This window comes from Artemia franciscana, chromosome 2, assembly GCF_032884065.1.
Source record: "Artemia franciscana chromosome 2, ASM3288406v1, whole genome shotgun sequence".
In the NCBI taxonomy this organism is placed as follows: domain Eukaryota; kingdom Metazoa; phylum Arthropoda; class Branchiopoda; order Anostraca; family Artemiidae; genus Artemia; species Artemia franciscana.
In genome coordinates this window covers 49378225-49401051 of record NC_088864.1, presented here as the reverse complement: position 1 = coordinate 49401051, position 22827 = coordinate 49378225, and the positions used below count along the sequence as shown (strand labels likewise).

Genomic DNA, 22827 nt, shown 5'->3' with positions numbered 1-22827 from the left:
AGAGTGTTTTTCTTTGTTTGTTTAAGAACCCGTGAGGGTCAGGAAAAAAAAAACTTCAGGGCTCCTATCAAATCGTGTTTTTTGGTCATTATGCTTAAAAACCTATGAGGGGCAGGAAAAAACCTTCAGGGTCCCCTCAAGACATAGTCCAAATTGATCCTAACTCAATGTTTTCATGCTTCAGACACACATAGCCTTTTGCTGACTGCAAACAAAGGATTTTTCCGCCATTTCTTGGATCAGAATCGTTCTACAGTTTAGATGTCTATTGATTTTCTAGGAACAAAGGCGTGTTGTTCTACTATTAGGACAAACAAAGGGTGTCCCGCTATATCCAGGAACAGAAGCATCACGTGATCTTCTATTGATTTTCTAGGAACAAGGGCCTTGTTATTCTTCTATCAAGAGCGGTTAACTTTCGGTTGTTCCCGGGAGGCGGGTATAAAACCAGGTCTAGACTGCAAAGACCAGGTCTAGACTGGAAATTTTCATCAGCCTTGTATTAGATCAGGAACTTGATAAATCAGTATTTTCTAAAATGGATTTGCCCCAAAGATACCAACAGGTGAGTCTCTATGTATTTACCCCCACCAAAAAATACGGGACATATGCTCAAATTCAACCTACTTTAACTCTATTGGATTAACAGCTAAAACCCTATCTTTTTCTGTCATAAAGGATTTACGCTAAATTCTATCCTCTATTCAAAATGTACTTTAATGCTAATCTGACAGATGTGTTTAAGTCAATTTAATTATTATCCCTCGTGCATAGGGTGTATTTCAGCTTAGACCACACTTATCGTGAGCAAATATCGTCTGGCATATGGTTAAACAAGTGGACAGAAAAGCTTGCTTTTAACTGTTTTCGTTTGCAAAATTAGATACCTGTAGTTAAATCCTTGCGTAAAATGATGTAAAAAGCATGTTATATTTACACTAAACCTTTGATTTTTGAGGGGGATGGAGCTAGTTATAATTTCTATTCGTATGAATAAATGCAATTCGTTAGTTAATCATAAAAAAGGAGCCAATATTCAGAGAAAAAGTAAATCAAAAAGTAAATCAAAAATTAAGAGACAAAGGTTAAATTGATTGAGTTTTTAACGGTGATTCCATGTGAGGAATAGAACACGTGTCCTTTTGATTATAATAATGAAATATTATGTGAGCCTCCTCACCCTTAATAAGGTCAGATGTGATCGTAGGCTATAGACTAAAAGTCTACTGATTGTGTGGCTTTTTCCTCTAGAGCGCTCTATTTGTTATGCATATTTCTCATGAAAAATTGTCTAGATCTCCCAAAAATTCTTGTATAGCTACTTTTGTGCTATCTTGAAAAATAAGTTAGAATTGGGGAAACGAAACTTTTAAGATGTGGCTACAGGGTGACGTGTGTCCTGGGAAGGTATTTTGAAACATTTAGCTGACCTATTGTATCACGGTTTAAGGAAATAACTACGAATTGAGGAACTTTAGCCTCACTAAAATTCTCAGACATTGGAATGATTATATATTTTTTTAGTAATATTTGAATTTTTTTTATGATCTTTCTCTGAAAAAGTTTCTTTCATAATTTTAATTTTATCCTCGCTGGGCGTGAAAATTACTTCGAAAGCTAACAATTTAAGTTGGTGAGGGGGGAAGGTTTCTAAGATTGATATAGAAGGAGTGGGGTGCAATAAGGGTGAGTTAAATTCAAGAGGGTCATGTTATAATTAGGGTTAAGTTATTTGGAAAAAACAAAAAAAAATGTATTTTATTACAAGGATTTTGATGATACGCTTGGGGACGTGGTCAACTAGAAATGACAACGAGGAACTATAATTTTTGTCCCATTTATTTAATGAAAAATAAAATATTATATATATATATATATATATATATATATATATATAAGAAAAATTCTGACCGATGCCCCCTCCCCCAAAAAGGGCAAGGACCTGCGAGAACGTGGCCACTTCTGTGCATCCCAAGTCCCATGGCAGTGAAGCTGCGGGGCCTTCAAGACTTATGCGACTTACGCAAGGCGAAGATTCAGCTATTCTACACCCCTCAAACCCCATGGTTCTGAAGCTGCGGGGCCTTCAAGACTTATACGACCTACGCAAGGCGAAGATTCGGTCTTTCTTCGCCCCTCAAGCCCCATGGTGGAGTTGAAGTGAAGGTGAAGTGAAATTGCTGGTCCATCGAGACCTGCTCTCCCCATATAAAGCGAGATTGTACCCCTTCAGCCCCAAGCAGTCCAATAGTAAGTAAAATCTTTATATTCTTTGATATCTCTCGAAAAGCTTATTTAGTGGCGCTAAAGACTTATCATTTTTCTACCTAATGTAAATTCTTTTCAACCTAATAATCCTCTTGATAGGTTATTTAGAAGTTTCCGAGGAGCCTCTTGGTCCTAAATGATAAGGACATTTCATCATGTTTTTACGCTAGAAACTTAATGTATTTCGGTGTGATGAATCCATTCTTTAAGTGATTTACTCGATGTTTTGAAAACAAAATGTTTTTTAACATCCTGCGCTCCAGTTTCGAAAATTCAGCGTTTTACTGTTGAAAGGGGGCTATGCCTTTAAGAAGGAGATTTGAGAACTCTAATCCTTAGATTAACAATGTATATTCTTTTTTCAGCTTAATAAAATAAGTTATTTTTGCAGCTTAAAATCATAAATGCTTCAAGCGGATAACAATTTTTATTTCTTTTCAGGCTCCCAAAAACGATTTCGACTTTGTTGATCTGCTTTTTCGAAATTGATGATCTCCTCACTGATCTCATTGGAGCCCCTACCGTTGACGCCAAATCCCCCTCCGTAAGTATTTTAAGACTCTTTGAGATTTCGCAATATCTGAGGTGTAAAGGGAGGGCAACTTCCCAATATTTATGCGGTAATTTCTGGCTCTTAAATTCCTAGCTGGTAGTGGGGGACCTGTACATTCATGGTCACTTTTGGGGGCCCATGTATAGAATAGTTTCTGGTCATTACACCTTTAGATGGTAGTGTGGTCTCAACACATCCGAAGTATTACTTTGGGTTCATATATGGATTACTTTCTGGTCATTACACCTATAGGTGGTAGTGTGATCTCAGTACATACGAAGTGTGAAATTGCCCGCCCCAAAAATTTTCAGACTAATAATATGTTCTTTTTCAGCCTTCTTCAATTTTTTTAATAATTTTTTTTCTTACAGATGAAATCATATTTGTTTCAATGTACTTATAAACTCTTATTATTTTCTAGGTTTACATACCCTCGCCTCCACTGCAATTTCGTAACAATTCCTGACGATCCCAGAGGAAAGTGGATGTGAGGGGTTTTCAATGTGGGGGTGATCCCTATTAGTATACCTCCCCCAACTCTGATTTAGACGCTGTTGTGTGGGATTTCGGTCTTCATGTGGAATTTTTAGATCGTTTATTAGAACAAGTGCCAACGACTGACGTCGAGAGGGTGCGAGAAGATCAAGTACCCGCCCCTCACAGTGACAGTGATGAGAGGGAAGCAGGAAAAAGTTTTAGTTCTACCTTATTTTTATTTAGCCGATCGTATTTTGTCCAATATTTGTGTCTAGAGCTGAGTTTGGAGATCCATTTAATACTCTCACAAGTGGTAGGATTTATACGGATCCTATAGACATGGTTTACACGCTACAGCCAGATTTACACAATTTTGAGGGTGTTTTTTTTTGGATTGGGTGGTATGTATTCTTAGAAGGGTCGAGAATTTCAATGAAAATGGGAGCGGGTCACTAGTATTATTTACCGAAAATTTATTTCTTAATGTTACGAAATTTAAAAAGGAATTCGTTTTAAGAGGTGGTTGGGGGAAAAAGGGTGTAAAGTATAATATAGATTTAATGGGTTGTCAAGGTGTATAATTCTTTCGTTTGAACACGGGCTTAGAGTGCTTCAAGTATTCAGTCCTTGTCGCTTGGCATAAACCGAAGCAAAGGGATGTCAATAAAACACTTTTGGACAATTTGTTAGTTAATGGGGATGGGAAGGGACAGAGTTTCCTAATGTGGAATATTAACTGCTTAAAGGGCCAATATCCTGCAACACTTAAGGGGATAGATATATTTGAGAGGGCCAACGAGCATTTAAAGATTGAGGTTTCAGTGTAACAATACGATACAGAGTATGAAGAGGGTGAACTTAAAGATAAAACGTGGCAATATATTCAGTAAGGACTCCATCCGTTGAATCGATGAAACACTGGGTATGGCTTCTCTATGAGCCTGCAGGGAACCTGATGCAATTGGACATTTCTTTCCTATTCCTCACATTTGTGGGATTTCAAGTCAAGGGAAAGATAACACTTCACCTCATTATGACTCATGTCATAATGACGTCTTTCAGGTTTCCAAACAGAGTTAAAATTAAAACACCACTTGAGGCACTACAAGCGTCATGGATGTTGAGAAGGTTTTGGGTGACAATGCCCTCTTATGATTTAAGAATTCTTAGAATTCGCTCCTTCAGAGCTACAAGATAGCATTAGTCATCGAAGCTAAACTCACGGACGTTTACGATGCATCAAAATTGAATTGTGTTAAAGAACATCAAGCCATTGCAGTCTCTTATGCCCACGCGCAAAGAGACTCGAATAATACCATGCAATTGGTAGTGACAATTGAGACAATGGGTGGGGAAGATTGTGTAGGCGTAGTTATAGTTGCAGTAATTACAAGAGCCAATTAGCCAATTTCGCGGCTGCGCTATGTAAATTATCCAATCACCAGAGGACGAGTTGTCGATTAAAAATAAAGACATTTGTTGGATGTGTAATGAGAAATTTTTTGAGGATATCAGGGATATGTCAGTCCAATCTATGACCATTTAAGAAGCAATCCAATTTTATCGGGGGGAGTAACTTTCGTGGACTCGCACATAAATCTTGTAATTTAAACTTTAAGCAGTAATATTTTCTGCTGGTTTACGTGCACATTTCCAACTATGATTTTTAATTCATATTGTCAGCGTTGACATGTTTGCAGGAGGGTTAAGCTGTAGATGGCTCATTCGTAGATGGGTATTTTCATATAACATCATAACCAAATCATCTGAGAAGTTGCTGCTCTTAGAATTCAAATGGAACAGTATTCAAATATAGCAGTTGAAAATAATAATACGTAATTGAATAAAATCAGTTTTTTAGTTTCCTATAGTTTTTTCCCCAAATCCCTGAGTCATCTGATTCAAGTACAAAAAAGTGATGATTTTAATATTGTATCACCTTAAACAGCGCTTTCCAGATAATGAAATGTATGATTTATTAACAAGTAATGGCATATACGCGTATGAGCACCGCAACTCCGCCTCGTGGCTACCTTAGGAAAGTTGCCGCCCATCGAAGTGTTTTATGATTCACTTCACGATCGTCAATGCGCCGTTGCCGACTATGAATTTGCTAGAAAAAGTCTGGGCTAAGGGAGGGTCTAAAAATGGGGAGGACTTTTGTAAAATGTACCTGGCAAGTGATGTATTGACGTTGTTGGATATTGTCTGTAAAAACACGATAAAATTTACGAGGAATTTGGGTTGTATTTGGGTTATTATTTTTCAACTCCTTGTCGGGTTATGAATTTAATTTTTAAATTCAGTAATGAAAAAATAGGTCTGATTACTGACGTGGATCAGTACTTATTTGTAGAGAGATGTATGCGGGAGGGTTTTTTTCCACGGGGATGGTATCCTGGAAACTGATCCGACTGGACAATGCATGGCTTAAAAGTCGAATGCGGTTATTCTGGATATGACCTCCCTTTATTCGTCTACAATGTATCACTACTCTTTGCCGTGTTGGAATTACAAATGGCTGGACAATCCTTGTGATCCAAGTTTCCCCGACATTGCCACTTTTGAGGAGAATGGACCGCAAGGATTGTTTTTGGAACTGATGGTGAAATACCAGTGAAGCTTCATAACTCGGTACAGGACTTTGTTTTCCCGTGCATAAATAGACCGGTGCCTTGGGATGCATTGAGTCCCTATAACATTTCTTTGGTAGAGGATGGGGGTGTGCACTGGGCACCTTCAAAAAAGCTTATTGCCGACCTTTATCCGAAACAGAATATTGTTTTACATTACGTTCTTGTAAGGTGGATGCTTTCTAGCGGTTTCAAGGTCACAAAGATTCACAGAGTCCTCCAATTCTATCAAAAGCCATCCATGAAGACTTTTATTGACACCTTTGTTGGTAAACGCTCTGAGGCAAGAACGAAGGTTGAAAAAGAGATTTTTAAACTCATCCTTCGGAAGATGCGCGAGAGTTCGCGCCGTAGGAGTTGTTGTGACGTTGTAACCGATCCAAAAGAATTTGCCCGAATCACTGCACATCAGAATTTTCACATCGTTCAGGATCATAGACTCCAATATGGTCCTTTTGCATAAAAAAAGGAGTGTAATTTTAAATAAAAACATTGCCGCTGGCAGTGGCATTTCAGAAATTTCAAAATAACTCATCTTGGAATTTTATTACAATGGGTGTAAGCTCCAATGGCTGGGGGAGGGAGAAGCTCGAGTTTATTACGGGGACACAGATTCACTATTATTATTGAAAGTTTATTAGATGATTTGAAAAATGGTACGCACATTAGCTCTCAAATGGACTACACCAACTGGAACGAGTCAATTTATCTAGAGCTATTGAAGCGCCAGGCCCCAAATAAGTTGTTCTTTTTAAAATGTGAGATAGAGAGCGAGTTGATATCCAATGGTGTGCTTGCATGTACGGAGGTGTACTATGTACAAGTGCATAATGAGGATATCAAAAAAGTCTGCAAAGGGATGCCTTTACACTATTTAAAGGAAGATTTGATACGAGTGTTTATAGAAATCATGTCGAGAATAATCTAATTGCAAGAGTTAACGTCATGGCCATTTGCTCTTTGTAATTTCAAAACTATACAGTTAGATTTGAGAAAAATGTCATGTCGGCCATATTGGACAAAGTCGTGCGTGCACACGGATGAGAGTACTACCAGACGGCCACTACCTGACTTCAGATCGAGACTTACGTGTAGAGTGCAGCCAGCGTCTCGGTCTGGAGAAAGTTCTATAGTTGGCGGGAGGAGGCTCCGTTCTTGCTATCCCTACACTTTTTTCTCAATCTCCATCCCTCTTTCTCCAGCTCTGCAGTGTGGTTTTCTAGTGATTTTTACATATTTTCATTTATTTAATTATTTTTGTATTTTATGCGCAAGGTGAAATCATTGTTTTAAAAAGTGCTTAATACTATGCTACTTTATGTTTCTTACCCCGCTGCCGGCCCGCCCACAGCGGGAACCGCATCTTCTGGCCGCCACAGTGGCTGCTAGGTCCTTCAGGGGATCCGGTCGCGCCCGGCCCTCCGTTTGGGACCCTTTTGCAAGTGCTTTATAAATGTCCATATAAATATATTCAAGTGCCTATGTAAATATGTTTTAAAAATTTATAGTGCATTTATTTGTATATTATAGAATATATATATTTAATTTTTCTCTTTTTGAGTATATATTCATCAGGTTGAGGCTAGATTAGTTGTATTTTGATAATTAGAAGAGTAATATGTACTTATTTAAAACTCTATTCTGATCATTTCTTTGCTGAACATCACCGTCTGGCAAAACAACACTTTCGACGAAAACAATTCAAAATTGTGATAAAATATTTTCAGAAAATCTGAAAAATACCTATCATTGCTATAGCGTGTGGCAAGAATCCTATGATAAAATAAAACTATTGCACCAGGCATAAAATTCCTTCGAGGAATTGATGTGTTGAATATTATTGAACCATAAACATGGTTTATCATTGATGACTTAGCTTAATCCATTGAAGAATGGTCTCAGAAATTGTTACATTTATTCACGGCCCAGTCTCATCATGAAAGAAAATTCCGTAACCCTTGTTCTCCACAATCTCTTTCATCAAAGTAAATGTATAAGAACACTTACATTTATTTGTGCTTACTATATCGTCTATAGGGTTGTTATTGATTTAAGTTCTCTTAAAACTTTAAACAGGCCAATATCCTTACATTTTTCATGCCTAAATATATATACACACACACACATATATATATATATATATATATATATATATATATATATATATATATATATATATATATATATATATATATATATATATATATATATATATATATATATATATATATATATATAAATACAATACACATACAGTTTTTACTCAACCCTGTGGCTGCATTCTACCCTGTGGTCAACCATGTGGCTGCTTTCTATTGAATCTCAATCAAAACATACCTGAAGAGCTATGTGTGATCACGGATAATTTTGACAATGAAATTACCATAGATCTACCCGTTAATAGTAAAACAGGTCATTAATGGTCATCAAGACACTGAAGAAACTAAACGAAAACACACATTTATTTACCGTCCTAGGTAATTAAAACTGTGGCTTTGGAAGGCTATACTCAAGCATGACATTGACGATGAATTCATTAATCTCCCATCTGAGCTTTGTTTAAATTTAACTGAAGGTAATGTTCAACTGCCAGTAATGGTTAAGCAACGGAAAAAGCAACATTGTTCACTTGTACCTACTCTAGCTTGCAAAAAGAAAGGAAAATATTTAAAAAGAAAACGGCTTGTTCAAGCGGGTGGTAGTTTCTTTTCATTGATTCTGCCAAAAATCGTGGGTCTTGTAAACATTATTCTTTAGATGACTTTACCTTATTAATTGACGCCAATAAAACTCGCTCTTTTGCCAAAAGAGCACTTTGAAGATAATCCTGATAAATTTATTAACAATGAAACAATTGCCAATGATGAAAAATGAATTTTGCTTTAAAATGCCCTTTGACTTGTCGATAGGCATAAACCCTACCATAAAAGACCACTCATAGTAAATATCATTGATTAACCTCAAAGTTTTGAATGTCCAACATCACTGTCACAACGCCAAAACAGGAAGAAGATTCATATAAAGTTTTATCAAGTTTTGTAGACCTAATTCCAAATTCATGTCGTAAGCAAAGTAAAATAAAAGACTCTTGACATAATCTCCCTGAAAATGAACATTGATGAAGAAAGAATGAAATTGTAATCAATGGCAAGAGTTACAACTTAATTGATTTATCAGATTCGATTGCAAATCATAAAAGACTTTTATCATTTGATAGTCGTTTGTACAGATTTTAAAGTCATCAAACTTTCCAAAAAGTCTTATTAGGAATAAATATGTTTTAAAACTATTAAGGAAATTTGGTCAAATATCAAAAGATGTTTTTAAATCGTTTTTAGAAATACTAGCACGCCAATTGGTGATGGTGATTTAAAAGGTATCAAACGAAAGCGTCTTAATATCAATGCATCACCTATTGGTTTGCAAAAGGGTTTGGACGCTTTACACCGCGTTTACGTTCAAAATGGCTCAAGTTTCGAAAAAATCATAGAAATATCGGCGAAGTTAGTTTAAATTCCCCCATCACACTTACTCGAGTCGCTGGAGTTGAATAGAAGATCGATGAATAGAGTATCAGCTCGATGTTGACGTTAGGAACTCTTTTTCAATACTTGGGTGAATGAACCCTGAGATCTAACAAGTCACGTCTCAACGACCTTCAAAACAAGTTTTTGCTGGGCTGTAAAGATCCACCGGAACAAAACAAGTCACGTAAGATTGCGTCATCCTCAACTGTATATTGGACGGTGATCATTTTTTTTTAAACTAGGACTTCCCTGCTTGATTAGCGGCACCCCTGAAGGTTTTTTCCTGGCACCTGCTGCGTCTTTAAACCGTCATCTGCATCTTGAAGGAAACATTCCCTATTACGTAGCAACCACCTCATCTGCTAGAAAGTAAACTTTAAATACGTAACAAACACCTGCATCTTGAAGAAAATTAATAACTCCTGTGTCTTGAGGGAACCGCCGAGCTGAATTAGTGTTTGGAATAATAAAAAAGAAACACCTTTAGATCTCGCAATAAATAAAAATCCTGCTTGATTAGCGGCACCCCTGAAGGTTTTTTCCTGGCACTTGCTGGGTTTTTAAACCGTCATCTGCATCTTGAATGAAACATTCCCTATTACGTAGCAACCTCATCTCCTAGAAAGTAAACCCTAAGTACGCAACAAACACCTGCGTCTTGAAGAAAATTATTAACTCCTGTGTCTTGAGGGAACCGCCGTTAAACTTCTTCATGCTCTTAAATCACCATAGGAAGAAAGGATTAGTGGTTATGGTTTATTCTAAAAAACAGTGTGGGGATACTACTACCATCAGATTCTGCATAGCAGAAAACTGCACTGAAGAGGTTATAAGATCCTACTTTTTTCTTTAGGGGTGATCGTTTCAAAATAGTGGCCATGGAAGACCGAGAGAGGGCACATTTGATCAGAACTCAAAAGTTCAAGGGCCCTTTTTAAGTGGCAGAAAAGGTCTGAGGGCAACTAGACCCCCTCCATCGCCCCTTAATTCCCCAAAGACATCCGATATAAATTTTTAGGATAGCGATTTGATTCAACATAGTTGAAAGGTCCCATATTTATGCCTCTAGGTATGACTTGGCCCTCATAGTCACTTGGGAAAGGGCTTTAAACTACGCAATTTGCCCATTGTTCACATATAGTGTTTGTTATTGGGAAATAAACGAAACTGTTTGGGCAGGTATTTTCCGTCGGGAAAATTTTCAATGAGGAGGAAAATTTTCGGGAGAAGTTTTCTAGGTGACATTTTACAAGGAATGGGGGGGGGATAGATATCCCGTCATGATTTGAAAAACGGTCGAAAATTAAATAAAAAGAAGTTTTCTCAACCGAAAGTAAGGAGCAATATTAAAACTAAAAACGGACAGAAATTAATCTGTTTATGAGGGTGGAGGGAGGCTGCCCCTTATCAATTTTGGCTCTTTACCATAAAGTCAGACTTTTTGTCACTATTCTTTAAGAAAATTTTCTCAAACACAATGAGAAGTATTTTAAAGAACGGCAAGACTTTTGCGTAAATATTGCTTCTTACTTCTAGTTGAAAAAACCTTTTTTTTTGTTATTTAATAGCACTAAAGAATTGGTTTCACTTTAAACCCTTACGACAAATAGTTTAACAGCGTGTTGTTACTTCCACTAATGGACTTGAAGCTTTGCTGGAATTTTGCTCCAAATGACATCTGAAAATTGGAGAAAGTTTTCTAATAAAATGTCCTAGAACCCGTCTGTGATTTTCACAATGAAGGTAATATTTTCAAGTCATTTTGTGACAGGTCACTGTTGTCACCAACTCTGGAATGGATCATGTTACTAGTTTCACGGGAGAAGGCAGAGAGGCGAAAGCGTAAACTAGCCAAATACCGATACAGTTGTCATGGAAAGGCACTGCCTAATTGAGTGTGGGAACATTGCTTAAAAAATGACAGCTTAACATCCTTAGAGCTTGATTTTGTAGACGTACAAGTGCAGCTGCTAAAGTCAATGGCTGTTTTTAGTCGCATTTTTATGAATAATTGTTTAACAAGTTTTAACTGTTTGGAAATTGTGGTATCGCTGAGGCAACGAAAAGAAACAATTACTGTCCTATGCTCCAGTGTTAAGAAGTATACTTTAGTTTTTTTTTAACTCCTAGCCAGGCACGTTATTTCTTCACTGTGTATAAAGCGGGAGGCCATATACACCCGCCTGTTTTTACCCTTAGTTGTATTTACCTGTCGTTGCTACGTTAAATTTGGATTCTTTTTCTTACATGAAACACCAAGCTAGTGAATAGAACAAAAGCCTTTAGAATAATCAATATTTTTTAATAGTAAACTCTGTTTTGCTGCACGCAAGGTTCTAAGACATATTTTCAGCTCACAAAAATGTTAGTTTCAACGAAGACCAATTTAACAAGCCATAAACTTTAAAGAAATATCATGGAACTATTTTTTTCTGGCAAATTTTCTTGGCTTAAAGTGTTTCTGTTATTGTAATTAATTTAAAAAAAAAATTTCCACTAGACAAGTTTTCCAAAGAAAAGTAAAGAGCTCCATTAAACCAAGAATGAACAAAAATAAAGACAAATAATCTTCCAAGCGTAAAACTACAACAAATCACTATCAGTAAATAAATGAAGCTAAAAAGGAACAGAAATTACAATAAATAGCCGAATCAAACTCAAAACGAGCAAAAATTAACATGGCAAAAAATAACATGGGTAGGGCTGATAACCCCTATGCCTTCTCAAGACCAGAACGCAATTTGCGCTTTACTAAAAAAAATAAAACAAAAAAGTAATTGTGGGTTGTCAATAATTGCCATTTCTTCGTTAAAGTTTTGATCATTTTTCAAACGTGTTTTTTTTTCAGTAAAGCGCAAATTGTGTTCTGATCTTGAGAAGGCATAGGGGTTATCAGCCCTACCCATGTTAATTTTTGCTCGTTTTGATTTTGAATCGGCTATTTATTGTAATTTCTGTTCTTTTTTAGTTTCATTTATTTATTGGTAGTGATTTGTGGTAGTTTTATGCTAGGAAGATTATTCGACTTTATTTTTGCTTATCCTTGGCTTAATAGAGCTCTTTACTTTTCCTTGGAAAACTTGTCTTGTGGAAATGTTTTTAAAAATTAATTTCTCTTCAATTTTTATTAACATAGTCTTTTTCATGGAAAAAATTGTATTTCTTTTCAGTTTTCTCCAGTTTTCTCCTATAAGAATCCATAGTATTGGTTGCTATTTGCATGTTGGAGAAACGTTTCGAACCTTTTAATTACGTTGAACAAAATGGCTATCTCAAAATTATAATTGGATGTGTTGGAGGAAAGGGTGGGCGTGGGAGGGGGTTAGTTGCCCTCCAATCACTTTAGACTGTTAAAAAGAGCACTAGACCTTTCGATTTCCAATCGAATGAGCTGTTTTCGAAGTTTCTACGACAACAAATGGTCATCTTAAAATTTCTATCTGATGCATGTCGGGAAAATATGAAGTGTGAAGAGGGAGGGGGGGTGAGGGTATCTACCCTCTGATCACTCTGAATCTAAAAAAGAGCACTAGAACATTGGATTTTCAATCAAAAAAGCCCATTCCAAAGTTTTTACAATCACCCTTTCTCTATATACCTTATACGCCCCCAGTGCATAATTTACAACCCTTGCCCTGATAGCTGTGAGGGGGGGTTGTGTCATCCTCAAAGACATAATTTCTTCAGCTTTCAATTACGTTGAACAAAACGGCTATCTCAAAATTGTGATTGGATGCGTTTTGGAAAATGGTGGGCGTGGGAGGGGGGCTAGTCCCCCTCCAATCACTTTTGACTTTTAAAAAGGACACTGTCCCATTCAATTTTCAATCGAATGAGCTCTTTTCGAAGTTTCTAGGAAAACAAATGACCATCTCAAAATTCCTATCAGATGCATTTCGGGAAAATACGAGGTGTGTCGGGAGGGGAGGTGTATCCACCCTTTAATCACTCTGAATCTCAAAAAGGACACTAACACTTCTGATTAGCAATCCAATGAGCCCCCTCTGAATTTTATACGATCACCCCTTCTATAAACCTTAAATGCCCCCAGTGCATAACTTAGATCTCTTTGCCCTGAAGGCTCTGGGGGGGTTGTCATGCTCAAAGGCATAATTTCCGGATCTTTCAACTACGTTGAACAAAATGGCTATCTCAAAATTTTTATTGAACGTGTTCGGAGAAATAGTGGGCGTTGGAGTGGGGTCAGTTTCCCTCCAATCACTTTTGATTATTAAAAAGAGCACTAGCCCTTTCAATTTCCAACTGAATGAGCCTTTTTCGAAGTCTCTATGACGACTCCTTCGACTTCGATACTAAGTGCCCTGGTCTAAACCAAAAAATAAATAAATAATATACCTACCATGAAACACAAAACAATATTTTATAAACTATTTGAATGTTGACAAAAGGAGTAAATTCTATTTGAATGTTGACAAAAGGAGTAAATTCTCATGATAAGCCTGAAACACAAGGATCAGTTCCAAAACTTATGTGGTTTTATGTAAATACGTCAAACTATTAAACAAGCCGATTCTACTTTTCCCATAAAGTGGTAGAAATAATTTTCTTTTTTTTAAGATTTTCTTTAGTTGGATTATTGTGTCAGGTAGATGCAGCGGGTTGCCTTAATATTGATATTACGAATAATGGAATTGACTATAAAGAATTTTCTTTAGTGAGCTTTAGAGTGTATTTAGTCCAAATCGCCTTTAAAAAATTATTAAGTGGTCAATAGCTTTTTTCCTCTATTGACCCTGATTTTTAAGGAATATCATTGTGGGGTTTAAAATTCGGAGTCAATGAAATTCTTTGATGTAAAAAGTAATCCTTTAAAATAAATTTAACTTAATTTTCAGGTGCTGTGGTTCAACCACTACCAACGTCCCATTTAATATTCCGTGCTCCTTCCATTTCTGCCGGGAAATGTTGGATGGATGCATTGGAACTGTCGGTGAAGTGCTCTTCAATTTTGATTACAACGATGAGCGAAGACAAATCTATCAACTTGGACGAATCTGATATTGAAAATACTGTAACCGGGTTGGTATGGAACGAATCTGATGTTGAACGCCACTTTAAGGATCAAGGTATGTTGTAGTATATACTGCTTCCTTGTTAAGTAGTTAAAATGTGGCTTTTAGGTAAAAAAAAAAACTAAATCCTACAAAGGCATGTTTCGGAAAGTCAGTATACTAAATGATAGTTTAGTTTGGCCATTATCATAAGTGCCCAAGCTAAACTGTATGCAAGTGCATAATTTACTACGACCCTCCCACCACAATTAACATTGTGTTCTGAAATGCCGTTGAATAGGCCTTTGTCATTACCAAAATAATCGTTGCGTTTGGTCTCATAGTCATTATATTTGATTCTATTAATCAAGGTTTCAGAAATAGCAACTACTGGAACCTAGTAAAGAGCAAATCAAGGCCCATAGTCCCATTGAACGCTGATTCAGAAATAAAAACTACTATTCAGAATTAACGTTCAATAATTACAATAATGAGACAATTTTGTCAGAAATTCGGAATAGAACATACAACCCCTTAGACATGACGTCAGGTCGAAATAAGAACACCCCATCGGAATTGCTGTCGTTGCAGACCTTAATTGAAAATTTAATTGGTCCCTCATCTTGAAAAACAAGTAGATTCAGTTTGTTTCCATAAGTAGCAGTGATGTGGCCTCCTTTCTTTCTTTTTTGGACCACTTTTATATTAGAGAAGGCTAGGAAGCAAAAAATTACAATATTGAAGTCGCTATCGTTGGAAACGATTAAGTGAGAATTCACCCGTTTATCATCCTGGTTGTTGCAGCATCAGCAATCTTGTAAAGAGCGAACCATGGCCCATACAAGCTAATTTTTGTTTCGCGTTTTTGGAGAAATTGCTACGTCAAAAAAAATTACAACGCACTTTGAATGAAAAATCATAACATTTAAATGGGATTCGACAGATAAATGGTTTCTACTTTGTAAAAAGAATTTCTGAAAATTTTGAAAGACCCTAAAACTCCTCGAACTCAAAATAAAAAATGGACTGGTGAAATTCGACAATGAAGAAATTTTTACAGTGCGGTATTTAGTGGGAAAGACAAAAGAATCCCATAGAAAAGCTTATATAGCCTTTGTGGACTTTAGGGGTGCCTTCAACTCGATCGACCGTGAATCTCTTTGGCTTATAGTCCCTCCCTCGGACTGCAAGCCAAATATTGTGTATTCGTTGAAAAGATGTATGAGAAAACCGAGAGCTGCATCCAAGTAAATGGGAAGCGGAGTACGTTGTTTACCATCAAAACTGGTGTGCAACAAGGGTGGACTGTCGCCTCAGAATTGTTTAATTGTGGCATAGATCATGTCATGACTCAAACAACCGATCAATTCTCCTCTGGACTCCAATTTGGAGATCGACTCCTGACCGACGTCAACTTTGTAGACGACCTTGCGCTCATTACCACTCCATACAAACACTGAAAGATGTTGTTCTGAATGGAAGAAGCTGCAAAGTCAGTCTTAAAGTAAATTGGCAAAAAAACAAAATTAATGGCAGTCGTTTCGCCGAGCCCATTTAGGCCCCCGCAACTCATTGCAGTCTGTGGAGTCCACGTTGAAGCTGTTAAGCTTCACCCACCTTGGCTCCATGATTTCGAGTAGTGGATTCGTGGACGCAGACCTGGGCAGCCGAATTGCAAAAGTTCCTTCTGTCATTGGAAGAATGAATGCCATTTGGAGATAGCCCCATATTTCTATGCGCTCGAAGATGCGCATATATAACTCATCCGTGAGCTCAATCCTGCTCTACGTGGCTGATACATGGCCCCCAAGCCTACCATCTTGAGTACGATAGACGGGTGCTAGACGAAACAACCCCGTCGAATCGTGGGGCTCCGATCAAAAAAATTGAGATTTTTTTTTCAAGATATGCTATGAAATTGATAAGAAAACTTCAAGGGCTCTTAGAACATTTTGCTCTAAAAAACTTCTCTGCGGATTTCTTAGAAAAATTCATGTTAAAAGCGACAAATTGTTTGATTATTATCATCATTATAATTGCTAGATGTCATTTTTTTATTTATGTATTTATTCTTCATCGGAAGACAGTATTTCCTTTAGTTTTCCATGCCACTTATTAGCGTTAAATTGAAATGGCTTAAACTGTTTCTTTTTTGACAGCCATAACGCTAGACTTTTCCATTTCATTGAAGTTTCTTTCTGTCTTTATCCTGTGGTTATTAGCTAAGTTGTACAACTAACTTGTTTCTTTTCATTGCTTCCTTGGATTACGGTAGGATCTGAGTTCAGTAGTGACGATTACAGCCCTTATCGAGTAGCTAGACCTCGTTTGAAAATAAGAACCAAACAACCTTACTTGACCGTACCAAAGATCAGGCGTGGCATTTCCCCTGCATTAATAAAATCCCTCTCTCGAGGACTAGAAACTTTTCAGGCTTTACGGCAAGGAGGAAATAGCGAGAATTTAACAAGATTAGGGGACAGTTTACGATCCAGCATGAGTAGTACCCCTTTGGGTTATCTTACCGATTATACCTGTACTGGTAAGGTGGATTTATAGTAAGAGAGTGAGACTACAATCGCTTTTACAACACCGTTCCTTTTTTTCACTTGCTCTTTAGCTCCCTGCCTCTTTTTGTAGAATTCTCCGCACATACGGGGAGGAGAAGGGTATCTTGATCGATCCAAAGGACCTCCAACAGGGAAATTTATCCAAAGGACCTCCAACAGGGAAATTTACAAAAAGTTTTTAATGCAGTTTAGGGGCATGAGAATTGTATGGGGTCTATGGTGGGTATAATCCTTGTCCATTTTATTACCAATTACGCCTGTACTGGTAAGGTGTATTTATCGTTAGTGCCTGAGACAACAATCACTTTTATAAAACGGTTTCTCCTGTTCACCTGCTTTTTAGCTTCCTGCCCTTTTCTATATTTCGTACCGAATCCTTCACACATACACAAAGGAGAGTGTTCCCTGGATCAAACCAAAGCACCCTTAACAAGGATGTGTAGAAAAAGTGCTTGGTGCAGTTTAAAGTCATGAGGGTTGTATACGGTCTATCATTAGTAGCCCCCCTTTGGATTTTCTAATAGTAGCAGTGTGTATTTATAGTTAGTAAGTCTGGCTACAATAGCTTTGACAACATGTATCTTCTTATGCAGTTGCTCGTTTGATCCTTACGTTTTCTTTCCGTTTGCTTCTTGCGTTTGACTTATTGCCTGGATTGTTTCATGTTTTGTGTGTTAATCTTAGACACTGATACGCAGTAATTTCAGATATACCCGTGATTTGTTGAATACATTTGAACAAAGAAAACACTTTATAAACAGCCTATAAATTTAAAAGAGCCCTGAGCTTACTTCGACAAGGTAGGTATGCATCGCATGAACACGGCTTATGGGGAGTAGATGAAAGCTTCCTCGAGTGTGTTGATTGGTGTTTGTTTACACTAATCTGTCTGCACTAATTCACTACTGTCCACTTTATGTACCAGCAATAGACTAGGCTTGTAATGCATTGAAAGAATGGAAACAGATTATGGCTCTTTACCGGTAAAAATTCTGTTGTGGCACATGTATTGTCTCCTAAAGATACTAGCTATAATTCGTTGACAAGTGTGCCCACAGAGATTGTTTCAAGGGAGGGTAAACTCTAAGAAATGTTACTAAGGGGCAGGCAGATCCCAATATTGTTTTTTTTTTGTAAGAAGAATGTCTTTTATTTTTAAACATAATATTTTGTTTTGTAATTTCATGCATCTGGTCTTTTAGGAGGGTGATTAGTTGCCCACTTTGCCCCCTTCCCATGCTCGTCCTTTTTCATGAAGTTTATAATCCGCTTCGTTAAAAAATAGGTAGTTCTATAATCTGTCTTTTGTAGTTGTATGGGTTTGTTTTTCCCTATTAAATAGTATTTTTCTAATAAGTTCTTACATTTATTTTAATGATTTCACTACGTTAATACTGTAAACAATAAATAAAGTTTGCCAAACAAAAAAAATAGCATAACCCTTAAAAATTGCGAGACAAACTCATCTTTTACTATCAGACTCAGATTGTTCTGATTCCCAACTCCTAGCTGTTTCACGAATGCAAGTTTATAGGGGGGGGGGGATTAGCAGAAGGTGAAACTTCTAGGTGAGCAAACTTTATATATTTGAAGTCCATGCCTTCTGTCTATAATAAAAAACATTGCCATGTAAATTTTCAGTTCAAACTTCTCAGATATGTTCCTCTTGGAAGAATTTAGCATCTGCGATCCTTCAGCCACTACAAAAACCCACAAAGCTTGTGTTATTCTTTACGCAAATACACCCACATACAAATATTTGGCTAAGATACAAAATATAGTCTGTAACATACAACCATTATTTCATAGCTTGTACTAGTAGTTATGGATACGGCAAAACACAAAAAGCAAGCGTGTCGTGTCACCACTAATCTCTCTACTAATTCTCGTAGTTAGGTATTTATTGCACTAAATATAAAAAGGACTAAGGTGTGTAAAGATGCAGTCCTTATGGAGGGTGTATGAGAAGGTTTTAGACTCGGAAAGGTGAAGAGGGAAAGGGTCGGACAGTAAAGAAAAGAGCATTTCCGAGCTCATTGCATATCCATTTGAAGGGATTGAGCTGGACCTCTCATCTCTTTGTGTCAGACATTTTGAAAGATGGAATCAATTTTTGTAACTTGGGTAACTAGAGTTAATTTGTATGACTTTGTTAGTTTTTGATGGCTTCATGCCAGGAAATCCTAATTAAATCAAAAAATCATGTTACTCTTCTAGAAACTATAAATTGACTGAAAAACTGGCCCTTGCAACGCTTTGGCATAAATGAAGAGACTCAAAAGCTTACAAGTTGGCATCTATTCTATGGCTAACATGAATATAAAAAAATTGATGTTAACCGTAAAAATAGTAAGGCATATAAAAACACTATGTGAAAGGGCTATTGAAATGTATAAACTAATAACAAAAATCAATTATGAATGATGTGAATTCTAACCTTGTAAACTGTTGCTCTGATTTGATTTACTAAGCACGTCAGCAGAAGAAACAGCCTAAACAGAGATGTTCCAGTAGTAGTAGTGGTAACTTCTCACGAAATTTTCGCTGACGAACATAGCAACTTGAGATGCTCTGTCAAATGGTTTTTTAAGTTGAAAAAGACCGAGTATTATCGGGCAACTTAGCACTTCTTCCTGCACAACAGTACTTTTTTTAAGCTTTATGGTAAATATAGAACAATTCCAATCTAGGTAAAAGAAATAGAAAAAAAAGGAAAACCTTTACAGGGAAATGATGATAAAATGACAAGTACTTTTGAAATTCATTTTTTGACCTATTAAAAATTTTATTGGCTAGATCTCGATGAAGCTAGTCACAGTGAAGTAGACGGTATAAATGATGCTGAAAGTTTGTCTACCACAGCTGGTCCCGGTGATATCCCCTCCGAAACAGAAAGTGAAAAGGACGAAGGGGAAGGTTCTGCCGATGAAGTAGTTGAAACAGTATACATGGAACAGGAGGAAGGATTTCTCGGAGTTGTAAGTTTTTTCTCTCTCTCTCTCTCTCTCTCTCTCTCTCTCTCTCTCTCTCTCTCTCGTTCTCTATCTCTTTCTCTCTCTGAGGTTTACTTTAGTTTGACTTTATTTAAACAAACAGCTAAACAATACAATGATTTAAATCTGATATAGATGTAAAAATAGTAATTATAAATGAAACAGTAGGAAGGTTCACGCTTGACCCATCCGATTTGATACCAAATACCAGTGGCTATTAATTTTCTTTAAATTCTCCTCATATTTTAACAGTGCGCACCACCAATAAACAGGCGTCCTTGTCACTTGCAAATACACATATAAACATACATGTTAGATGTTAGATGTTTTTGCTTGCAGGTCAGCTCATTAGGCAGAGAATTTCTCGCTTTAGTAGCAGCTATATTAACTGGGAGATCTGATCGAATCATAGATACGATTGATCTATCTAAAAGAGCACTATTTATCGTCTCTTGTATCTGTCCATCTAACGCTGGACAAAAAAGGTTTGAAAAAATTGAGGATGAGGAAGAGTTCATTTGAGGGCATCAATCTATTACATCATACAATAACACTTTTAGGCACAACAGGCCATTCATTTTCTGTATGGTATTTTGTGGCATATGATAAGTTTAAATGTAGCTCTTTATTTCAGTCAACAAAGCCAAGTTCTATTTGATGTAATCTAAAACTTAGGGGCAAAGCTAATAATTCATTACAACAGCAGCTGTAGCGGTCAGAAAAATGACTTATTAGATGTTTTGTTTGCTAGCGGTTTATTTAGTCCTTTTTGGCTGTGATAAGTTGAAACATAATATAACAAGAAATATATTTTACAAGAGAACGGGAAAAAGAAGTTTGTATAATACAATTGTTTGTATTCGGATTTTTTTTTCTGAATGTTTTAACAAAACAATTGTTTGTACTAGGAATTTTTTTTTCTGAATGTATTGACAAACTAGTGTTTGTGCTAAAAAGTTTTTTGTTTTTTCTGAATGTATTAACAAAACAATTGTCTGTACTAGGATTTTTTTTTTCTGAGTGTATTAACCAACAATTGTCTGTGCTAGGAATTTTTTTTCTTAATGAATTAACAAACAATTGTTTCTACTAGGATTTTTTTTTGTTTTTTCTGAATGTGTTAACAAACAATTGCTTGTACTAGGAATTTCTTTTTGTTTTTTTTCTGAATGTATTAACAAGCAATTGTTGGTTTGTTTTTTTCCGAATGTATTAACAAACAATTGTTTGTACTAGGAATTGTTTCTTCTGAATGCATTAACAAAACGATCGTTTGTACTAGGAATTTTTTGTTTGTTTTTTTTCTGAATATATTAACAGACAGTTGTCTGTACTAGGAATTTTTATTTAATATAAAAATGTTTTGCAGGTTGGAAAAAACGAGTTTTTTAACTTCTGTTTGAAACAAAATCTAAAATACAGTCCGATATCTGATACCTCAAGCTATGTATCACAATCAAACCTGAAACTTTTTTTTTTTTTTGCAATAAAAATCTGGCTACCGAAGCAAATTTTGACTATGGTACTAATATATAAGCTACTACACTTTCAGCCATGACTCTTTGTTTGAACTTCATTTACAGTCATAGTATACCTTATATACTATATACATTTCGACTATTGAGCAGTTCTCTCCTTTCTTTGCTGATATCTATCTCATTTTCACCATTGCCCAGACTGTGTCGTTTTTTTTCTTCATTGCTTAAACTGCCGACCCATTAAAGAGATAAATAAGCATGCCTTTTCAAAATAAGAACTTTTTCCATCTCCAGGCAAAAGAAATCGATAAGTCAACTTGCAGTGGGAAACGAATTTGTTCTTAGATTGAGTTGGATCACGAAAACAGATAAACTCTTAAAATCAGGCTTCACCCATTTTGTTTTACTGTTACGTAGAATTTATTCGTTGAAGAAAGATAGACTTCCGAATTTCAAATTTATTCATATATTTGTTACCTGTTGAAAAGGTAAAATAAACAAGTGTTATCATTATAAAAATGATTTATGTTTCCAAGGCTTAGCAAAAAAATTGTCTGCCGCCTTACCTTCGAATTTTGCAATACTGAAATAAGTGTGACTATAGACAGCGATGTAACATTAGCCAAACGACCTTTTATATCAAGCAAGAAAAGAAGAAAATTAACACACCAGCACTTTGGCGAAACTCTTGAAATTAGAAATCGATGGTTACTGTCATTGTCGATTGCAAAAAATTAGATTTGATCAAATAGCTGGCCATTATTTCGCGCGCTGCGCAAGCGTAACACTTTTATTTGCATTTATTAGGTTCAGTGTCCAGCTTTGGAAGAAATTGAATTAGTAAACAATTTTATTGTGCCTTTTTCCTTTTTTTGCGTACAGACATGCGTCGTCCTCGTCTGGGGTGGGAGGACGTCATAAAGAAAGAATTGAATGAAATGACAACCTTCTGGGAGGGTTTAAAAAGGGAAGCTTTGAGTAGATTGGGATGGAGGAAGAGTGTGCTTAGCTGTGTTGGCCTCAGGAGGCTTGGTGTTGCGGTGAGCTGTTAGTAGTAGTAGTAGTAAACATTTATTGTCGTTTATTTATATATTTCTGACCCGTCAAACCATATAAACAGCACATAAAGACGGAGCATAAGAAAAAAAACCCATCAAATTGTAAATCAAAACATATAATAAAGATTATGTGTTGCAAACTGAACAACATTCACATGCATATTAATTCAAACTTGACTATTTAAGTAGGGATTGCCATGGATGAAAACTGATTTTACGGTTACTTTTCGAAATAAGCTTTGACAAAGCTATTTCTGG

At 36.4% G+C, this 22827-nt stretch overlaps 1 protein-coding gene across 1 annotated transcript in view; it reads left to right on the top strand.

The window, feature by feature from the left end:
* Nucleotides 1-22827, top strand: part of LOC136043099 (oxysterol-binding protein-related protein 8-like) — a gene marked incomplete in the record, with an annotated part of 88828 nt that overhangs the window by 7255 nt on the left and 58746 nt on the right. Inside the window, 3 exon segments of the mRNA XM_065728049.1 lie at nucleotides 14315-14545; nucleotides 16746-17012; nucleotides 19837-20018. Coding sequence (XP_065584121.1) covers nucleotides 14315-14545; nucleotides 16746-17012; nucleotides 19837-20018 — 680 coding nt within the window.